A 20056-nucleotide genomic window follows, 5' to 3' on the forward strand; every position below is an offset into this window, starting at 1 on the left:
AGTCCAGACCCAGCTGGGTCAGGCGTTGAAAGGAGCCCAGGAACCACCTCTGCCCGCCCTCTGGGCCATGCAGGAGACCCAAAATTCAGAAAGAGGCTTTCTCCAGCCTACAAAAAGGCATGGCAACCTCTTGGGTCTCTCAGAAGGAAACACAACAAAACACGGCAACTGGTTCAAAACAACCTCCGTCCTGAAATGCTGAATTTCTGTCCAGAGTTCTGGTGGGCTCACCACTCTGGAGCGTGGAAGAAGCAGCAGTAGCTCCTGCAACTGGTTTAACTGGAGGTCTGGATGACCTTCAGAGTCCCCTCCGTCTCCCAATTCCATTCACGGGAAGGGGGGGATTCAAAGGAATCCCGTGGCCCAATTTGACCAGCCCCGGACGACATCGCCCCGTGAGATCCGGCAGCCCAGGCGCCCACAGATCGTGGTGGCCCCAGAGGAGGCGGCTTGAGGAGCGCCTCCCAGGAGTGGGTCATTCCGCGGAGCCTTTGAAAAAGGCCTTATCGCTTTCTCCTCCCCAGCAGGTGGTAACTCCTTCGCCTGGACTTTGTCACTAGAGATAAAACTTCTGCTTTGCAGAAAAAGGAAGGGAGGCCGAGGCCTTTTGGGGAGTGCGGGGTGGGGGGTGGAGAGTTGCAAAGGGACTCCCTGTTGACCTTCAACCATCTCAATACTCAGATAGACTCTTCTGGCACAAAAGCTCTTTGGAAAACGGATTGATTGTTTAGAGGTTGATAACGCAACTTCTGTCCAGGGATGTCGAAACCCCCAAAGCAGGGACAAATCATAGGAGGAGGCATTTGGGCAAAAGGCAGATTGTGAGCCTGTTTTGCTGTCAGACGGCCTTCAACTCTGTCCAGAGTTGGAGACAGCCTTTAGCTTAGGGCTTTCTGGGATGCAGCCTCCGATGAGCCCCTGGCCTTGGGTGAAACGCACCCAGCACTTCTCTGGGTCGCTTTGTCTGCCCGGCCCCCTCCTCAAACCCTCCCCCCGGCTTTGCAAGAGCCCAGTTCCACCTGGGGGGTGGGGGGGGACGACAAACACAGCCAAGTGACGCGCAGCTGATCTTCTAACTCCCCGAGATTCTTTGGAGGCGTTTCACGCCAACAAGTTCTGCTTTAATGAGAAACGGCGGCGTCTCTCCAGCCCCCCCCTTCCCCCTCCCTCCGAAAGGAGCAAGCCTGGAGCTACAGCTTCACAGCACGCTCGGAAGAGACGAGAACGAATCCCGGCGGCTGGGACTCGCCTGCCTTTATGGCCCCAACTGCCAGACTATTGATCCTTCCGGCTCTTTGGCTGGGAGAGGGAATCGCGAGGTGGCCTCTTTTCCCACCCCGGGAGAGCAGAGAATTTGGGGAGGTGGGGGAGGAGAGGGGGAAGAGAACCAACAGGCTAAATCGATCAGCAGAGGAAAGGAGCAGAAAACCCAGGGGAGGAACCTGCAATTGCCCATTCGTTGCCCATCGCCAGCTGACTGGGCGCTTCCTGACAGCAAGACCAGCCAAGGGGGTCTTTTCCAAGGGCAGGGTCTGGACCCCCTCCCTGGCACCCACCAGTCGCCCAGTGAAGGCTCCTCTTTAGCATTCTCTCCCCCCACCCCCAGCTGCCTCAGTGACTCCAGAGGGTGGCAAAACTACGCAGGGGGAGAAGGCAGCCCAGGAGGCTTGCGAGGATGCCATGGCCACCAAGGGAGCCCCCACCCCACCCCCAGGCTCACCGTCTCCTGCTCAACAATGGCACCACTGCCTTTGAGTGGACACCGATGAAGTCATTTGTTTATCGCTCTTTTGGCACGACTGCCTGGTCCCACTTCTCTGCCATAAATCTCTCAGCAGTCCACTTCAACATCACCGCCAGCCTGGCTCCACCTGCTATGCTCAGCCAGGGGGTCCTCGCCCCCTTTCGCCCCTCCCCACCTGACATCTCCTGCAAGCGCCCCCGGAGCCCTGATAAAAGCCATACCTGGGGTCAGAAATGGACGTTGCACTGCTGTGGGAAAAGAGCGACCTGCAGAGGGAGGGGGGGAGGGGGGAGGAAGAGGCGTGTTCCTCCTCCTCCTCCTCTCCAACACCTGTTTTTTAAGCAGGTTAAGATCCGTCCAAACATCTGTTCGGGATGCTTTGCCTGGGAAAGGCCGAGCCCCTGACCTCCCTGGGCTGACTCAGATGGCCGAGAGCCATCGGTCAGGGTGGGGGTGCAAAGCAGCCCAAGGAAGGGTGGGAACCGCAATAATTGGGACACAACAACAACAACAACACACAAATGGAAGCTGGGCTCGGCTCCTGGACAAACTGGCAGGGTCAGGTCAGTAGAGATCTGGAGCCGCTGCCCGAGACCAGAGGGAGGCCCAGAATCGGACACCAAAGGCCTCTCTCTGTTCCCCCCCCACCCCCAACATCCCCACTTTCTGCATTAGAACAACATGCTAAAGGGAGGGGAGGGGTCTGCTTTGAACAGCAGCAGAAATTTGTGCAAAAAAGCAGCTCCTGTTGAACCTCTACCTGCCTTGCAGCTTTCAGGGATCTTTAATGCAACCTCGGCCCGGGGGTGGCCGGGGGGGGGGGCAGAACGGGCTGGACAGCGCCGCCCCGAGCGCACTCTTGGCTGCAACGGCCCAGGCTGCGAGGGGAGCGCAGGGGAAGCAGGAGCCCGGCCCAACCAGCGCCTCACCTTGGCAGGCGATGCCTCCGGGGAAGCTCCTCCGGCCAAGGGAAGCCGCCTCACCTCGCCGCCGCCTTCCTCCAGCATGGCGCTCCGGCCAGCCAGGCAGCCAGCGGGGGGCAAGCAGGCAGGCTGTGGGCAAGGGGCGCGCGGCGGAGGCCCCCAGCCCGTCCCCACCTCCAGCCGCCTCGCCTCGCCTCTCGCCTCGCCGGCTTCCGCGGGAAGGGAGGAGACAAAGGCGCCTCGGCTCGGCCCCTCGCCTGCCCAGCTGCCCGCCCCCTCCTCGACCCCGGCTGGGAATCCCGACAGGCAGGGAGGGGGCTGCTCCGGCGGAGCTCTCTGCAGATGCTCAGAGGCGCTCTGCCAGCTGGGGGGGGGCATCGGAGGAGGAGGGTCCCTGACCGCTTTCCTGCTCTGCGCCCCACCGTCTCACTTCCAGGACAGGTAGCCCCCCCCACTTTCAAAGGGGCCTGAAGGAGGGGAGCCCTAAGTCAGGCTGGAGGGGAGGAAGGGCCCCTCTTCTTCTTCTTCAAGAAGCCCACCTACCAGGCCCCTCTGCCCACCTGCTGCCCTCTTCAGCCTGAAGAGGCTCCTGGCTCCATGGCTAGAGAGGCCCTCCCATCCACTTCCCCCTCTGAAGCTCTGGAGGCCTTGAGCAAGGAAGTTCCCCGGCTCTCCAGGTGCAGCTGGGAGGCATTCTGCAAGACAGACCCCCACCAGAAAGGCAGTTGGCTCCCCCTCCTCCGTCTCCTTCATCCTGCCCCTTCTCTGCAAGAGATGCCAACGCAGCCCGAAACACCCGCGAGACACAGATCCATCTCCCGCCCGGTTTGGCCCCGCGCACGGCAGCCCAGATCCGGGCCGGGCAAATTCTGCCTTCTTTGTCTTTATCCAGGTTGCTGGAAGAGAGAGACGCCCATCTGCAAAGAGTTGGCAATGGGCTCAGACAGACTGCCAGAAAGTAAACAGCGTGGGCGAGTTTCGTGGCATCTGTGAAGTGGCAGAGTGTGGCAGATCCCAAACATGGCGGCAACGTGTGCGAGTTTCTGTTTTCCTTTCAAAAAGATGTTTTTGTGGTGGGGGGGAGGGGAGGATGACTCATCATTGCGAGAGAGAGAAAGCACATTCCATGCCAACCACGTTCGAGACTTGTCCTTCTGAGATGATGACGATGATGATGATGATGAGTGATCACACAGATCAACCAGAGGTCTGGATTGGATTTGGGATTTTGGTCCACCCATCAAGTCCTTCCCCAGGACCCAGGACAGGTGGATGTGGGTGCCTGATGGTGTTAAAATTAAAATTATTGTCGCGGGATGTCAGCTCTTCCAAGCAAAACTGCCTTTTGCAATTGACCGATGGGGACTTGTGTCAATGCCGATGGCGCTGAAGTGGTGCTCCAGATGCTTTGGGATTGCACCCAAGGCTCTTCGTGCTATTGGTCCAATCTTGGCTTTCTTTTGCCACGGTCATTTCCCTTCTATTTACGGGTCTTTTTGCGTCTCCAGGTACTGCCACGTCCACTTATCCAGACCTTTCTCCCTCCCTCTTGCTTATCGAGAGTGGTTAAGTCTGGGTTTTTCTGCAGCAGGTGCTTTTCTGTTTAAATTCTAAAGTCCCAGAGCTTCCTCGTTTTTAGTTTTTTATTATTGTTATTAAAAGCATGCCTGCAAATTAAAAGTTAATGGAGCAGATTTAATGCTGAAGTCAGGCATTCTTCCACCGAGGGCCGGTTCTGGTTGCAGCCAATGGAGAGCTCGCTTCGGCATAGGGCAGAGACGCAGAATCGCTTCAAGTGGGTTGTGGCCCCAAATGGTGATCTCTCCACCCCCTGAGGAAAACCGGTTGAGTGCAGGGGACCACCCCTCGCCCTTGCAACAAAAGCCCCCTGAGAGGGGGATCCCCCAGAGCTCTGCTTTTAGCCCCTTACAGAACACGGAATGACAAGCGTTCGAAGGGAACTTGGAGGTCTTCTAGTCCAACCCCTTGTTCAAACTGGTTTGGCCCATTGCCTCCGATGGCGTTTTGGCTGCAAGAAGTGCTACAGACTGACAAAACTCACATCGATTTACGGAGCCTCCTTGGTTAAAGGAGGTTCAGCGCATCGAAGGAAGCTCAGCGCCCTTCCTGGAAGAGCCTCCCTCCTCCTGCCCCAGTCCGAGAGAACTTCAATGCGGACAAGCAGGAAACCCTGCTGGCTTTCAGCTCAAGGGACAGGCCAGGATGTGATTTTCCTCAGATGAAAATTATAGGGCCCGTCTGCGGTCAGTGTGTTGTGGGCACCGGCCGAGGCTAAATACGGCCGAGTGGCCTGGGGATGCCCCCGGTGCGGCATTTCCTCCCAAAAGCTCTCCAGAGCAAGGCCTGCTCAAAGGGACGGGCTCAGAATTTGGACCGCTTGGAAAGGAAAGGATCGGGAGGTTTCAGATGGGACCGGTGGATCGAGCAATCCACCCGGGATCAGCAGCCGTGCCTTCATCCAGGGATCTGCCCCCATCCCATTTTTTTGCACCGATGTGCACAATCGTGGTTTCTTTCAAGTTGAATGAACATCCTTCCTTGCAAACGCAATTTCCACTCCTTTTTGTCCGTGACAGGCGAAGTACCTGATTGTGACCATTTCTAAATATTCCAAAAAGTCTGAATGTTGAGCCAGGAATGGCCCCCCACATTCTGCACTGTTTTCCCAGCCTTCTGACCACCCCTCCGTGTGTGTCCCCAAGAAAGACGGCACTGGCTGGGGATTTAGAGGGCCTGCCCCTCTCGACACAGGAGCTCAGAGGCTTCTGCAGAGCCAGCTGTGCACACACTCAGATGCCCCCCAGCCTCTGGCCCAGATGTGCTCTTCCTGGGCTTTCCCAGGGCTCTGCCTACCTGGAAGAGGCAGCAGACCTGTTCCCGCTCAGGAGGATAAATCTCTCTGAGAGCCAGATCAGCACATTATCTCTCCCACAACTCCTGGCTGGGAGGCATCTTCGCTTCACTTGTCAACTTGCTAAAACGGACAGCCTCTCCGGCAAGCCAAAAAACACAGGGCACGAGTCACTTTCCTTCCACCTGCCCTGCTCGGCAAGGGCCCCACATCTTTCCTGGGCCCAGAAAAGGGGCAGTTCAGGACCACTTCCTAAGCCACGTCCTGCTTAGCCAAGATCGTAGAGTAAGCCACCATGGCAGGCTCTCTATGACATGCTAAACTCCCAAACACAACAGAGCTGGAAGTTACAGATTACAGGGCACAAATAGTTGGGTACATACAACTTTAAACGAATGTTTTTCAACCTGGGCATCTTGCAGATGTGTGGGCTTTAACTCCCAGAATTCCACAGCCAAGCCTGAGAAACATTCACCTAAGTACATCACGGCTCCTCAGAATCAGTACAACTTCTCAGTGGCTCCATTCACACACCCTGGCTACTGCATCCATCTGTTTGCTGCACACACACACCAAGACAAAAAATGAAAGTCAGCAAAGTTTGGACATTCTGCAAATATACGGTAGCTCGCCAGGTTTGGTTCCGAGTTGTGACCAGGGCAGCTGCTTTTGAAGCTACGTGGCAGATTGTTGGAAGGATTAAAACGAAGGTGGGGTGGAAATGATTTACGCTTGTTTGAGTTTCCTCCGAACAGGGGCGGGAGAGCCTGGGTCTTGAGGGCGGATGGCCTGAAGGGACGGTTGCTTCGGGGCCATGCCAAGAGGCCTCGCTGGGCTACCTGGGTGGGCACCCCCACATGTCAGAGGGTCAACTCCATGGCTCCCAAAGTGGACCTGGTACATTTATGGAGGGGGCTACATTGAGGGGGAGGAGACCCTCCGGGCTGCTGTTCTTTCCTGTCTCGGAGGTGCTTGTTTATTCTCACCGTTTCTTGCATCACCTGGCACAGACGCAGCCAGGTAGCCGAAAACTGCACACACACACACACACACCCCATAAAGGCAGCCGGCCTAAGGCAGGCTCTGCTGCTGTGGTCTGAGGGCTGTTGGGGGGGAGTGGAGGGAGGGTGCTTTGAGTGCAAGGCTGCGGGGCCACCCCAGAACAAGCTCTGCCAGGCAAGACACCCCCACGGGGAAGGCCACAGGCAGGGCGAGCACAGTGCCAACAGGCTGGCTGTCTTTGCACATGGGGGCTCCATCGGATATGCCCAAGGAGGAAAACAGAAGCCTGCTCGATTAGGACAAGAGGGTCCCCCCCCCAATCCTAACCAGTCACTCCTGCTCCTCTCTGGGGAGCCTGGCAGAGCAGTGTGGAGGCGACAGAGCAGCGAGCAAAACAAGCCGTCCCTGGGGGGCCATCGAGTTACCAAGATTAAATGAGTCCCCTCATCACCAGCCGTAATTAATTTGGGAGGGAAGCAGGCAGAAATCACCACTTTCACTTGCCCAGAAGTCCACTTCTTACTTCTGCTCTGGGGTCATTTTTGACCCCTTCTAGGGGGATCGGAAGCCAGAGAGGGTCCCCTTCCTTTCTCTGCCGGTTTCTCTTGCCACACCTGTTTGGCAACTCAGCACATCTGGAGGAAGGCCTCCCTTGATGGCATCTCATCCGCCACAGACCATCCTAGGATCCAATCTGAGTCCCTGAGAATTTCCCTGAGGATGGGCTCCAGCACGAATCCGAAAGCTCGGAAGACTAATAAGCCTCTGGTCCCGCTGACTGACCCAGAATTGGATCCTGCAGTTTTAAACCTATTTATTCTCCATTCTTCTTACATGTCCTACTGCTATATTTCTATGGCCCGTTTTGCTTGGATGCTAGATGCCTACAATTTGTAGGTGCTTCCGATACAAAGAAAGACACCCCCCCCCCCCGAGACAAATATATACAGCCCTGTTGAGGTGCCTTCTCCAAAACGTCACTTCCTCCTATGTCTCCAGCATTTGGGGGGGGGGGTGTCAACCCAGGGGTGAAATCCAGCAGGTTCTGACAGGTTCTGGAGAACCGGTAGCGGAAATTTTGAGCAGTTTGGAGAACTGGCAAATGCCACCTCTGGCTGGCCCCAGGAGTGGGGAGGGAATGGGGATTTTGCAGTATCCTTCCCCTGCCACGCCCACCAAGTCACTCCCACAGAACCGGTAGTAAAAAAAATTGGATTTCGCCACTGGGTCAACTCCCATCATTTCCAGCCCCTCTTAGCCCTAAACATCTGAACGGTGCCCGGTTTCCAAGCTGAGGACCCTCCCCGTTGGCCCTCTTTGATTCTGGGAGACTGTTTCAAAGGCTGCAAAGCTAAGCAGCCACGGGGAGGGTCTCACCAGCCTGTTCGGCCTTCAAACCAACCAGGTTGAGGCCTTCACCTCTGCAGCTACTTAGCTTCACACTCACGTCCACCGAGGGCTTTTCAAGCACCGTGATGCCTTCCGGACATGGCATCAGGAACTCAGAAGTCACGGAGAAGAGGCAACTTCTCCAGACAGGAATCCGTACGGAGTCTTAAAAGGCACCTCTGGAGCTCTGAGGCCACGAAGGGTCTCTCCCTCGCCTCTTTCAAGCAAAAAAAAAGGAACTTTAGGGCTTTAACCCTCTCTCTTGAAAAAGGAGGGAGAGGGGAAAGAGGCTCAATTATTATCCAAGGTCAATGAGAGTCTGCATAAAACGGGGATTTTTTTTTTCTGTTTTTAATGAACGCCTTTGACTTTGCCATCCGAAAATACAGATACTTGTTAACCCAGAACATCTGCTCGGATCTGAAAGTAATTATCAGGGGGGAAAAGGCCTTGAGTGAAGGAAGGGAGGGGAGAGAGAACACCTTCCTGCAAGGCTGGGCAATGGGCCCCGTTTTGACGGCAGCACCAAAAGACACAGCCGCCCCTTGAGGCTCAGCCCAGGGACCGGAATTCTCGGGTTTGCCTTGGCATTTTGCAAGGCACCAGAAGGTAAGAGGACCACAGGGAAGGAAACAAGGGTTGGCTTCTTTACTTAAACCCTCTCAGCTCCCACTGGTAGGGACCCAGAGCTGGCCATACAGCTGTGGCTCCTTCGGTGGACTCCGGTGCCACTGACCAGGTGGCCTCTGCTTCCAGACCAGAGTGAGGGCAAAGCTGTGGGGAGAGGAATGGGCCGGGATGGGTGGGGCAGTGTCTGGTTTCTCGTCCCCACCAGTTCTGAAGGAGAGAAGGCGCTCTCCTTCCTTTCCAAGACTTTTCTCTGCCTCGTTTCTTTTCATCTCCAATTATGATCTCACTCTCTAATTTTTCCTTCTCCGTGCAAAGCCTCCCCCTGCCCCCCCCTGCCTGGCCCAACACCTTCCCCAGCAGAGTTATCCGAAGGCACATTTCTCAGCCTTCCCAGCCGGCTGCTTAGGAGCGTGTGTGCGAAGTGTTATTACAAGAACGGACTCGATATTGCACCCCTGTTGGGCTAGAGGATACATTAAATTTCCTGGATGATTGCATCCTAAAAACTCGTGGTAATTTAGGGTTCATGATGTGAGCCAATAAGAGGGGGATGGAGGAACAAGCACAGGTGAGCTGAGCTGGAGAGGGGGAGCCTCCGTTGCTCAGTGACTTCCAACACCCCCAGACCTCATCTGCAGAAAGGGGCTCCCCTTTGCCCACAGCATCGTTTGTGGTTTAAAGCAGCCCCCCATCTCTGAGCAGGTGAAAAAGCCCCCATCCCGGAGGGGGATCTGTGACACACAAGCTCATTCCAGACAGCCTCAAGGAAACAAGGGGACAAGCAGCTCCCTTCAAAACAGGATCCAAGAAATCAACTTTGGCTAAAACCTGCGGGAACCTGCTGATCGTACCTCTGGCCTGACTGCAGCCACGCCTGGAGCCTGTGGGGCAGGTGTGGTTCCAGGCCACGGAGGAAGGAGAGGGAAGGTGGTTCCTGCGAAGGGAAGGAGACTGGCTTGAATTTGGAGTCGATGGTCAGCTGGCAGGAGTTTGGCTGAGGTTTGCAAAAGAACCTCTCTGGAGTAGCAGCTGGGCCTTTGAAAGAGGAAGGGGCCATAAAAAGACCTCCTCCCCCTCCTCGCCAGCTGATCGCCATCTCTTTTGTCCAGCAAAATAAAACTTCCGAGGCCATTTGGGGAGGAGCAGACAAAAAGGCCCATCTGCATGTAACCTCCATCCCCAGATCCCCACTCGGCCTCCACACCTATATCTCAACCTCGCCCCCCTTTCTTTCTTTCTTTCCTTCCTTCCTTCCTTCCTTCCTTCCTTCCTTCCTTCCTTCCTTCCATTTTGGCCTTCTCCCCCAACACCCAAGCAAGCAGGGGCATGGGCACACACACACACACCCCTGCTGCATTTGTGCGATGCATTTTGTTGTCATCCTTGCTTCTGCAAATTATAGGCTATAAAGAATTAACGGCCGATTATAAATCAATTTACTGTGCTGGGAAACAACACAAGGAAGTATTTTGCATGGGGCAGCTTTTCAAAAGAAAACTAATTAGCTGGGTTCAGGTTTTAATCTTAGGAAAATTAGAGGAGGATTGGAGGATTTTTGCCTGCTAAGGCAGCTGGGGGAGGGAGAGGGGTGGGGGTGGGGGGATACATTTGTATGCACTGGCACCGGCCCAATATTTTGCAACCAGAATTCAAGAGACCAGCCCAGGCAGCACAAGCCTCTAGTTCTCACTGATGTGATAAATGAGTGTAAATATCGGCCTCCAGACACCGACTTAGTCAGGGAAGAAGACTGACCGAATGGCAGCCTCAGCTTCCTCGTATCTTTTAGAAGTGGCTGAAATGATTTGGGGTCTGTTTCCAAAACAGGACCAGTGGCATTAAATGAAGACCGTGCAGATGCATTTGCTTTAAAAATGGGGACTTTGCTCCACAGGGTCACTCTGTAGCAGAGCCAAAGCTCCACATCCATAAGGACTAGTCTCTTGGTTCTTCAAAACAAGTCTCAGAAAGAGTTGCGGAGCTGGGCAAGGGCAGGAGCAAGGGGGACAGACAGACAGGCTCTTTGGAGGGGGGGGGGACTTAGGACTGCAAGCATCAGGTGGTGAAGCAGGGAAGAGAAGCCCCTCCTGCCAATTCCGAGGGTGGGCAGAGCCTTCTGCCCTTGGCTGAAGAAATGTTCCCTTGTCTCATAAAATTGCAGCCAGTGACAGGGAGGGGCCGTCAGCAGCCTCCGAAGCCCAGGGCTCCATTTTTGTAATTAAGCAGGACGTCCAAACAATGTCCTGGCTCACGCAGAGAAAGGTCAGGAACGGCCACCATCCATCCTGCCGCTAATTGCGAGACGCACAGATCCAATTAGCCCAACGTTCCTACACAGGCTGTCCAGGGCAGAGCCTCTGCCTTCCCTGCATACCCTCCGGCCCAGCCGAAGGGGGCGCTCGGCTTCTCGGGCCCCAGGGAAAGTCTGCAGGGACCTGGCTTCATCGGGGAGGCGGTTTAGAAGGGGAGAGATTTCTCATCCTTGGCTTGGCACGTTGCAGGAGACCAGCAGGGGAAGGGAGGGTGTGTGCCGGGCACTGCCCAGTGTCCAGAGAGTGGCAGGAAGCTAACTGCCCCTTGGCCATCGTTCCTGGAGGGTTCTTAACCCCATCAGGACCTTGGACAGTGCAGGGAGTGGAGGAGCTGGGCCATCCTTGCAGGGCCTGCTGGGCCTTGAGAACAGGTCGCCTGGGCATAAACCAGAATGAACTCCACCCCCCTCCCCACCCCCTTCAGCTCAGCCTCTCTGGGGTGCCTGCGAGCCTTTCAAAGCGCAAATCCCAGGGAGTTGGGGGTCTGTGCTCAGCACCATTCGCAGCAAAGGAGTAGCCGGCTCTGGCTTTGGGGCCTGTTGGGGTGCACTTGGGGGTAGGGAAAAAGCACAGTGGTGTACTACAGGAGTGAGTTGGGAAATGGGAACAGGATGTAACTCTTTCTAGGGTCAGACGCCCAAGAAAGAATACCAATTTTATTTGCAATAATCCATGGGGAAGACTACCAGGTTCTCCCTCCTGGCCTCACTGCTCCTCTCGCATTGAGGGCATCCTGTCTTAACCTGGGCGGGGGGGGGGGGCAAACTGAGCCTCCAGGAACCCCACAATCCCACCCCTAGGAAAGCCAGATCCTGCGTCCAACAAGGCAGGAGGTCGGCCTCCTGACTGCCTCATCCTGCGCCATCTCGATCCTGAGGCCAACCCCAGCTGCCTTTGGACCCAACAGCTTCATTTTCCTGCTGAAACTTTTTCAACGACTTCTTTACCTGGAGCAGCCGACTGGCCTTCTGCAGCCGGGGCCAAACTGCCAGGACTTCGCCAGGCCTCCCTCCCTCCCTCCCTCCCTCCAGACAGCCAGCTTTGTTCAGACAAGGGCCGAGGCTGCTGGCGCTTACCAATGAGCCCCACCTGCCCGGCCCTGCTTCCCTCCTTGGCACATTCAGCCACACGAGCAGAGGGAGGCTGTGAACTGCCAGAAAGGGGGAGGGGGCTTGTTAAAAACTGCCTCCAACTCCGAGCCGACAATAGGGACATCTGCGTTCCCATAAGTCCTCACTTCTGTGCTGTGAAGCGGTCCAAGAGGGACACAAAAGGGATCAGAGACATTTGCCATTGCAGAGGGAAAGAGAAAGAGGAGGAGGAGGAGGAGGAGGAAATTCCTATCCCCCCCCCCCCCATTCAGACACTCAGCAAGGTTTGGAAACTATTGACAGATGTCATTGTAAGGCTGAGTGTGCGTGTGTGTGAGAGAGAGAGAGAATTTTATTTCAATCCAGCATTAAGTACCTGCCAGCCCTTCCCGGTGAGAAAGAGGACCTTCCCTCTGGCAGAGCTGATCCGCCCTCCTCACCTTGCTTGACAATCGTCTTTTAAGTCGGTCATTAATTCAAGACCAGTAATTAACTCTCTGGTTGGAGAAGCTTCGCACCAGTGAGTTCCATTAAGGCAGCAGATTTGCAGACACCCCGCAAGGTGAACAGAGGTGCAGCCCCCACGCAGAGCAGGGAACCTCCAGGGGCCGTTGAGTCCTCCTCTGACCCCTTTTCTCCCTCTGGGGCACCCCACCACCCCTTCCCCACAAGTGGCCTCGGGTGAGGGAGCTGCAGGACTGGCAGACTTCAGGTAATGTGGGGCACAGCCTCTTGCATGCTGGTGGCTGCTCTCTCTTCCCTCCCGGCAGGACCTCAAACCTGGTGTCTGCTCCTCCGTGGGGCAGTGGTGGGCTCCTGCCCTGGCCAGAAGGGCTGCTCAGGAGGCCCTGCGCCCCAGAACAGAGGAGACCCCTCAACTCCCCCTCTGTGACTTTCTGAGGCTTTCTGCCCAGCCAGACCAGGAGTTGCAAGGCTCTTATTGCTCACACGGGCTGGCAGCTGCTCTGCAGGAGCCCAGCCAGGCCCTTTCCCAGCTTCTGCGCAGGTGCTGCTCCCCAGGGGGGTGGGACCAGGGATGGATGAGAGTCTCAGCCAGCCCTTCCTGGACCCTCTGCCAGGGATTCCCCCTCAGGCAAATGTGTGTGAATCTGTGCAAACTTCCACCTCTGCCCGTCCACAGCCTGCCTTCCCTCCCTGGCTGTTAAAAAGCCCCGTTGGCTCTAGAAGGGGGAAGTTTAGAGATGGGGAGGGGGGGGGCATCATGGCCTGCTTTTGATTAACTCCCAGCCTTTTCCTTTCCAAGACACGCCTAGCCCTGGCAAAGGGACCCACGCCGAGAGGGAAAGAAAGGGAAAGGCTACGGGAAGACTGGGGGGGGCAGGGGGGGAGGGAGAGGAAAATGGCAGAGCTTCCTAATAATTAAGAATCTTTTCCTTTCAAATTAAAATCTCAGCATACCCAGAATCCAAGCTTCCCTGGAAGAGATCAATACTTTAATTTAAGGCACTTGGCTTAGTTACACACTCACTTGCATCCCAGGAAGCAGAAAAAGAAGAGAATTTTGGACTTTTCCCAGGAAGACGTTACAGCAGAATGTTTACAACTATATTTTGAAAATCAATTCCTCCCTCCCTCCCTCCTTCTCCCTCTCCCTCTCCCTCTCATCTCACTTGCATTCTGAGAGAGAGGCCTTTTCGCGCTGTTTCTTCATTGACTGGTGCGTTCCATTGTTGATGTGCATAATTCTGAAAGCTGCACAAAGTGTGCTGGGGCTGGGCAGGACTGAAACACAATTTGCAAGCAAATAACGCAAAGCAAATCGCACAACGGAAGCAGAGGGACCCTTGTCCTTTGCACAGCACCGAGAAGGTGACCCAAATAGCCTGCAATTTTAACATCTGATCCTGGGGGAGCACAGGGGCAGGGAAGGCTGAATGGCGGGGATAGGATTCTGCCCTCCGTAGTCCCATTATCCCCAGCCTGATGGATTGGCTAAACTTGAATTTTAAAAACACAGCTGATCAGGGTTTCTTCTGTCCTCAGCCGAAAACCTCCTTTTCTTGCTCCATTGATGGCTGTGGATTATCCGTCTTTTTGCCTCCATCGGTCACCAGGGAATCATTTTTGCCAGGTTCAGGAAAGCCTCTCCGGGAATTGGAGCAAATACCGAAGGCAGATAAAGGCCAGGGAAGCAGGCAGGGCCTGAATCCAGCGCCCTCAATGGCTGAGAAGGCAATTGCCCTTAATTTGGAGGGTCCGGGAAAGGCGGGCAGCCGGGCGCCCCCTCCTGGCAAGCGGGGGTGAAAGAAGAAAGAGGCTACATCAGCTTCTCCAAGGATCACAATTATGGGGGGCAGCCTCAAAGCACCTAGAGGACAAAGGCTGGAAAACTGGTCTTCCGACAACAAAACCAACAAGTGGGATCTGGATTTCAACCCCTGGGACACCCCCCGTTTTCTGGGTGCTGCAGGAGAGCCAGCATCCCTTTGGGGCAGGGTCAGCCAGCCCCGGGCCAGGGCAGGATGGTGCCAAGCCAACAGAGGCATCCTGGCAGGAGCCCCGTCCACCACCTTGGGGGAGTTCTCCAGGGTCCTGATTTCAGCAGCCTTCTATACAACTTTTGGCTTTGACTGCCCTGCTGGCAAGTTCTGCCTGGGTGTCCCAGGCTCACTTTAGCTCCCGAGCGGCCTTTCCACTGGGCCCCTCTAACCAAAACGAACCCTTGGCCTGCTCTACGAAAACTCCTTTCCCTTCCGGAGAGATAAACCAAAAGGATGCCTTTCGACATGGGGAGCCAGCAGCCATGGTGGCTGTGAGGATCTCCCATAGACTGCGATAGTCTATCTGGCTGGTAGCTGGTTGGCACTGAAGGCGGACGGGCCTTTTGGTTCCCCAAGGAGTTAAATCTGGAGCAGCTTCTGATCTCTTCCCTCTGTTCGAATGGCACCTTCCCAAAATATGTCCCTTTGGCACAATCTGAACAAAAGGGTGGCAGGAATGAATGGATTTATGGGGGGCGGGGGGTGGCTTCAACGGGGCTTACAGCATCAATTGCAAAAACTCCCAATTAAGACCCCGTTTCTTCCTTCCCAGGGACCTCGGTCTGCAGCTGATGCCAAGAGGCCGGCAGCAGACAGACGCCCAGCCTGTGGGATAAGGACTCCACGCCAGCCGTCCACGTCCAAAGTCAACCACAGGGGGGCTTGTTAACAAGCAGCACTGCTTAAAGACTCCTCTGCTCACTCTTCATGAGCCCTGCGACAGCCCCATGGATTGATGGGGGGCTGGCTGGCCAAGCATCCCCTTCCAACTGCCCCTCCGATGCCTACAAAAACCTGACAGGCTGCCTGGTCTCTCTCTCTCTCCCTCTCTCTCTCTCTCTCTCTCTCTCTCACACACACACACACACACACACCCCGCAGAAGACGCCAAGTATGAGAGACCTACAAACAGCCCCCTGGCTGAGCTGGAATCCGCCCCCTCCTCATTAAATGGCCTTCCGTTGCAGGAGGAGAGAGCTGGGTTGAACACTAGGAGAAAATATCCACAGCACAATCAAATTTAGAGCGATGGGGTGCTAGTCTCCTCTGGGGGCTTCAAACCACTCTCTTCCACTGGCTTAAAATCCTAGGGTAGACTAGATGACCTCTAGGTCTCCTCCAAGTAGCCCATTCCACAGCTCTACCTGGGACAGTTCCCAGAAATCCCTGTGCTGAAGACTGAAAAGGGAGATTTTTAACCAGGGTTTGGGGCAGCCTTTCAAGCAGTTGAGGAGTGGGCTTTCCGTGGCACACCCATCCCCGTCCCCACTTCTTGCCTAGTGGACAGAGAATACCGGACACCAAGCCAATAATCCCTCTGGAGGTTTTGAGTTGAAAAGGAGGCAACAAGCAAACATATATTGTCAAATTCCACAACAAACACACAAATCCCAGCTGGCTTCAGACCTTTGATTCTCTTTGCAACACCCGTAACCCCCCCCCCATTACAAAATGACATTGATGCCTGGTGCTTCTGAGAGATGCCCTCTTTGGGGTGGGGGTGGGGAGGTGCTCAAGCCCCCTCAACAAGATGGAGTCTGCCAGCACCCTTGGAAAAGATCGGGCAAAGGAAGACGGCGGCTGAGGGGGGGGGGCAACTGGGAGGGGAGGGATGGGAAACTTCCTATGTCAAGAGAGCTTGCATCGCGGGCATCTGCCTCCCCCCTCCCCAAATTGGGGCTGCTTGCAAAGGATGAAAGGAGCCGTCAGGGGCGTGGTCCAGGCAAGCAGAGACGGAGCAAGGAGACCAGCGGATGGCTGGCTGGACCGTAAACAGGAAGTAAAGTGGGGGGGGGAGAAAGACCAGGGCCAAGAAAGCCAGACCCTCCCCAGGCAGAACCAACCAGACCACCGAGAAACTGAATGGCCCATTTGGCACCTTCAGGTATGCAATGTTAGCCTCTCCTGTCCAAATCCTCCCCCCTTTTTAAAGAAAGACGAAATAAAATGAGGGGATTGTGTCTCTGCAAGGACCCCCCCCCGCCCCTCCCTTGCCATCTCCATCCCGCCGGCCTTCTGTTTTGCACACCACGGCAGCTTCCGCCTCACAATCACAACGCGGGCCAAGAGATCTCGCTTTGCACCAGCTGCCTGCGCCCAGTCGCTGCCCAGAGCCACGATGCCATTTGGACGGCCCTCGGTCCCTGGGTGGCAGGAGGCCACGGTGGCTGGGGGCCGCTTAGGAAGTGCCGACACAAGTGATGCCCCCCCTCCCAAAAGCAGGCACAGGTTTTTTAAAAGGAACCAGTGCCACCGTGCAGGATGTGCCCACCACAGGAGGCAAATGCCCAGCTAGTCGTGTCTCGGGAGGAAGGGAGGAAGGGGCTGGGCAGATGGACGACGTGTCCCCATCTGGAAGACCATCACTGCAGTGGGAAAGGCGAGGAAGGGGGGCTGCAGCCCACTCCTCATCGTAGCCAGGCGGCTTGTGCCTGCGAGTCCCTCCTCTGCCCCCTCCCCATTTCCACAGAAATTAGAAAATTAGGTCACCCGTTTTTACCAACCCTAGCGCACCAAATCACCAGCAAAGATCCCTTCCGAGTTGGGAGGGGTGTGGCACTCGCATCTCCACGGATAATCCGGCCACCGCCACACGCCTCTTCTCTAGAGCCCCCTGCTCGGCGGGTCTCCTGCCCCCGGCTCAGTTAGGGTGGGGGGCTCCATCGGCACCGGAGAAGCAGTCTCTAGCCCCCATCAACCCCCTCCCCTCGCCCACCCCAAAATCCAGGTAGCCCCCAAACGCCCTTCTCGGGCAAGAGCGAGAAAACCGCCACATCCTTCTTGGCACGGACCCGGCGGAGCCACACCGGCCCACCCGAAGCCCCGACCCAGGCAGAGGAAAGCCTCCTCCTCCTCCTCCTCCTCCTCCTCCCCGGCCAGCGCTTCCCTGCACCATTTCATTGCTGCCGCGGGAGGAAACGGGCTGCAAGCGGGGAGGGGGGGAGGGTCTGAGCCGCCCCCTCCCTGCAGAAGAGCCGCAAGCAGCGCTCCCCCCGCCGCCCCCCCTCGCCCCCTCCGGCCGGGCTCTCACCTCTCATGGTCGGCGCTCCTGAAGCCCGGGAGGACGTGGCGGAAGCTGCTGTGCCGGTCGAGCTTGGACTGGCTCTTGGTCCGTTTGATGGAGCCCTTCAGCTGCCGGCTGAGGAAGCCCTGCGGGGAGAGGCAGACAGGCGTTACCGGGCGGGGCGGGGCGGCGGCGGCGCCCGGTGCAGAGAGCCGCCCAGCATCCGGCAGGCGAGCGGCGAGTGAGCCGGGCGGCGATGCGACGTCGGCGCGAGACTCCCCGAAGCCTCGGTTTCCTTGGCAACCACCCGCTCGCAGGAAAAAAAAAAAAAAAGAAAATCGCAGCGCTGCAAGCCGAGCGTGTTGCAACGGCTGGCACATCGGCATCGGGGAGGGGGGGTGGGGGGCTGGAAAGGGGCCTCCCCCTCCTCCTTAGCACGATGCCCAGGATGGGAGAGAAGCTGGCCCTCGACCCAGCCCAGCGGTACCCAGAAAGTCTGGCTCCATCGTGGGGTCCCCTCGAAAAGGGTCCCCTTGCCCCCCTCTTTTGCAGCCGCATCCGGCCTTTCTCCCCCATCCTGCCATCCCCCAACTTTGAAGGTGCAACCTAAACCATAATCCTTGGCTATGCTGTTGGGATGCTCTGGAGCCTTTTCTCTGTGCACCAAAAGCCTTAGCCAGCTTCCTCCTCCGGGGCTCTCCATCCTCGGGGCCCGGAGCCTCCTTTTAACCCAATTTTGTTTCGTTTCCACCCTGTTTTTCTGCCAATGTCTACTCAGTTTTCTTCCCCGAAGTTCTTATTGTCTTATTTTCATGTTCTAAATCATTTGCATCACTCTCGGCCAGAGTGGCTGAGAGTCAGGTGAAGCTTGATCAATCATCATCACCACCACCATCATCATCCACAGCCCTGTTCTGGACAACCAAGAAAAGCCTGTTTGTTCCAGGTCAAGAACTCGATCTGGGGCTGAAAATGGGTCCTGCCTGTTGAATCAGAGCAGCCGCAGCCCTTCTGTGCCTCTGGATGAGACGCCTGGCAGCTCTGTTGGCCAGGAGGCTGAGGAAGGGGAGACCCCACCCGTCCGCGACCGCTCCCCAGCCATTGAATTTCTGGAGGGCGAAGCCGAGTCCCTAAAACGACCCCCGTCCAAATTTCAGAAGGGGAAGGAGAAGCGAAAGCGGCTCCTGGCATCTGTCCTGCCCAAGGAAAGTTGCTTTTTCCAGCCACGCAGAAGGTCTGGGCACTCCTTGGTGCCTGGCTGGTTTTGGCCTGGGAAGATGTCCACATTTTTGTCACAAGCAAAGTCACCCCTTCCCTTGCTCAAAGCCACTGGCTGGAGGTGGAGGCCCACCAACGCCCCCCCTCGTCCTGGGTTGCCAAGCTGTCTTGGCCTGCTTTGGGGCTGCCTCACCTGGTCTGCAGCCAGCAGGGCACCAGGACGGTGGCACAGTTGGGTGTGCCAAAAAGAAGGAAGGCTGCCAGCCCCAAGCCCCTTGTTGCTTGGAGTCCGGGGCAGAAAGGGCAAAGAACACAAACCAGAGGCTGCCAAAAGGGACCCTGCCTGGCTCTTTCCAACGCCTGCCCACCTCAGAGCCGTGGGGTGGGTGTCTCTCCTGGCACACCTGCCCCAAAGAGGTGCCCACTTCCCTGCCAAGGGGTCCCCCAAGGATCCCAGGACAGGGAGAGGAAACGTGGCAGGTGCCCTCGGACTCAGGCAGAGGATAAATCAGACGGCACGGGAGATGCTGCAAACGCCAGGCCTCCCAGCGCCATGTTATTGTTCACGAGAGGAAGGACAAAATATTTCGCGTTATCTACCTGCCTTTCCCAGTGGAGGTAATTATACCTTCCTTATCACCATGGCTACAGATACCTTAGAAAATTATACACCGGCCCTGCCTGGCGGGAGAAGGATGTTGTTAAGGGGAGGCAGGGAGGGGTTTTGCACTGCATCAGCACTCCTGGTGACCAGCCTGAGAGAGCCCACCTCCCCTTGTTCTGACCCGACCCCTTTAATGGCTGAGATGCAGTCCGTGACCCTCTTACGCACGCCCATCCCTGCCCCCTGACAGTGAAGGTTTCTCACCAGCAGGAAACGGTGGCCTAGTGGGCAGTCGCCAGCCTGGCACATCTCCCCCCCCAGGTCCCCCCGGCTACAGCTCCCTCTCCTCAGAGGTGAACCAGGACCTTGTATTGGAACCTCCATGGTTAGAGACAGTGTACCAGGTGCTGGAAAGGGACGCGGTGGCTCAGTGGCTAAGACGCTGAGCTTGTCGATCGAAAGGTCGACAGTTCAGCCGTTCGAATCCCGAGTGCCGTGTAATGGGGTGAGCTCCCGTTCCTTGTCCCAGCTTCTGCCAACCTAGCAGTTCGAAAGCACGTAAAAAATGCAAGTAGAAAAATAGGGACCACCTTTGGTGGGAAGGGAACAGCGTTCCGTGCACCTTTGGCGTTGAGTCATGCCAGCCACATGACCACGGAGACGTCTTCGGACAGCGCTGGCTCTTTGGCTTTGAAACGGAGATGAGCACTGCCCTCTAGAGTCGGGAACGACTAGCACATACATGTGAGGGGAGCTTTACCTGAGG

The 20056-nt window shown here is 56.4% G+C and overlaps 1 protein-coding gene across 10 annotated transcripts in view; it reads right to left on the bottom strand.

The window, feature by feature from the left end:
- The window catches only part of DAB2IP (DAB2 interacting protein), a 70431-nt gene that overhangs the window by 25138 nt on the left and 25237 nt on the right, over positions 1-20056 (bottom strand). For 9 of the 10 annotated variants that reach the window (XM_087879646.1, XM_087879645.1, XM_034436193.3 and 6 more), the window contains exon 3: positions 17496-17614. In XM_087879646.1, the coding sequence (XP_087735772.1) occupies positions 17496-17614 (119 nt within the window). Of the gene's footprint in view, positions 1-2673; positions 2875-17495; positions 17615-20056 lie in introns of those variants that run through there. The other variant, XM_034436199.2, reaches the window with a different exon arrangement.

Source organism: Pantherophis guttatus, chromosome 16 (genome assembly GCF_059756535.1).
Source record: "Pantherophis guttatus breed Tessera chromosome 16, ASM5975653v1, whole genome shotgun sequence".
In the NCBI taxonomy this organism is placed as follows: Eukaryota; Metazoa; Chordata; class Lepidosauria; order Squamata; family Colubridae; genus Pantherophis; species Pantherophis guttatus.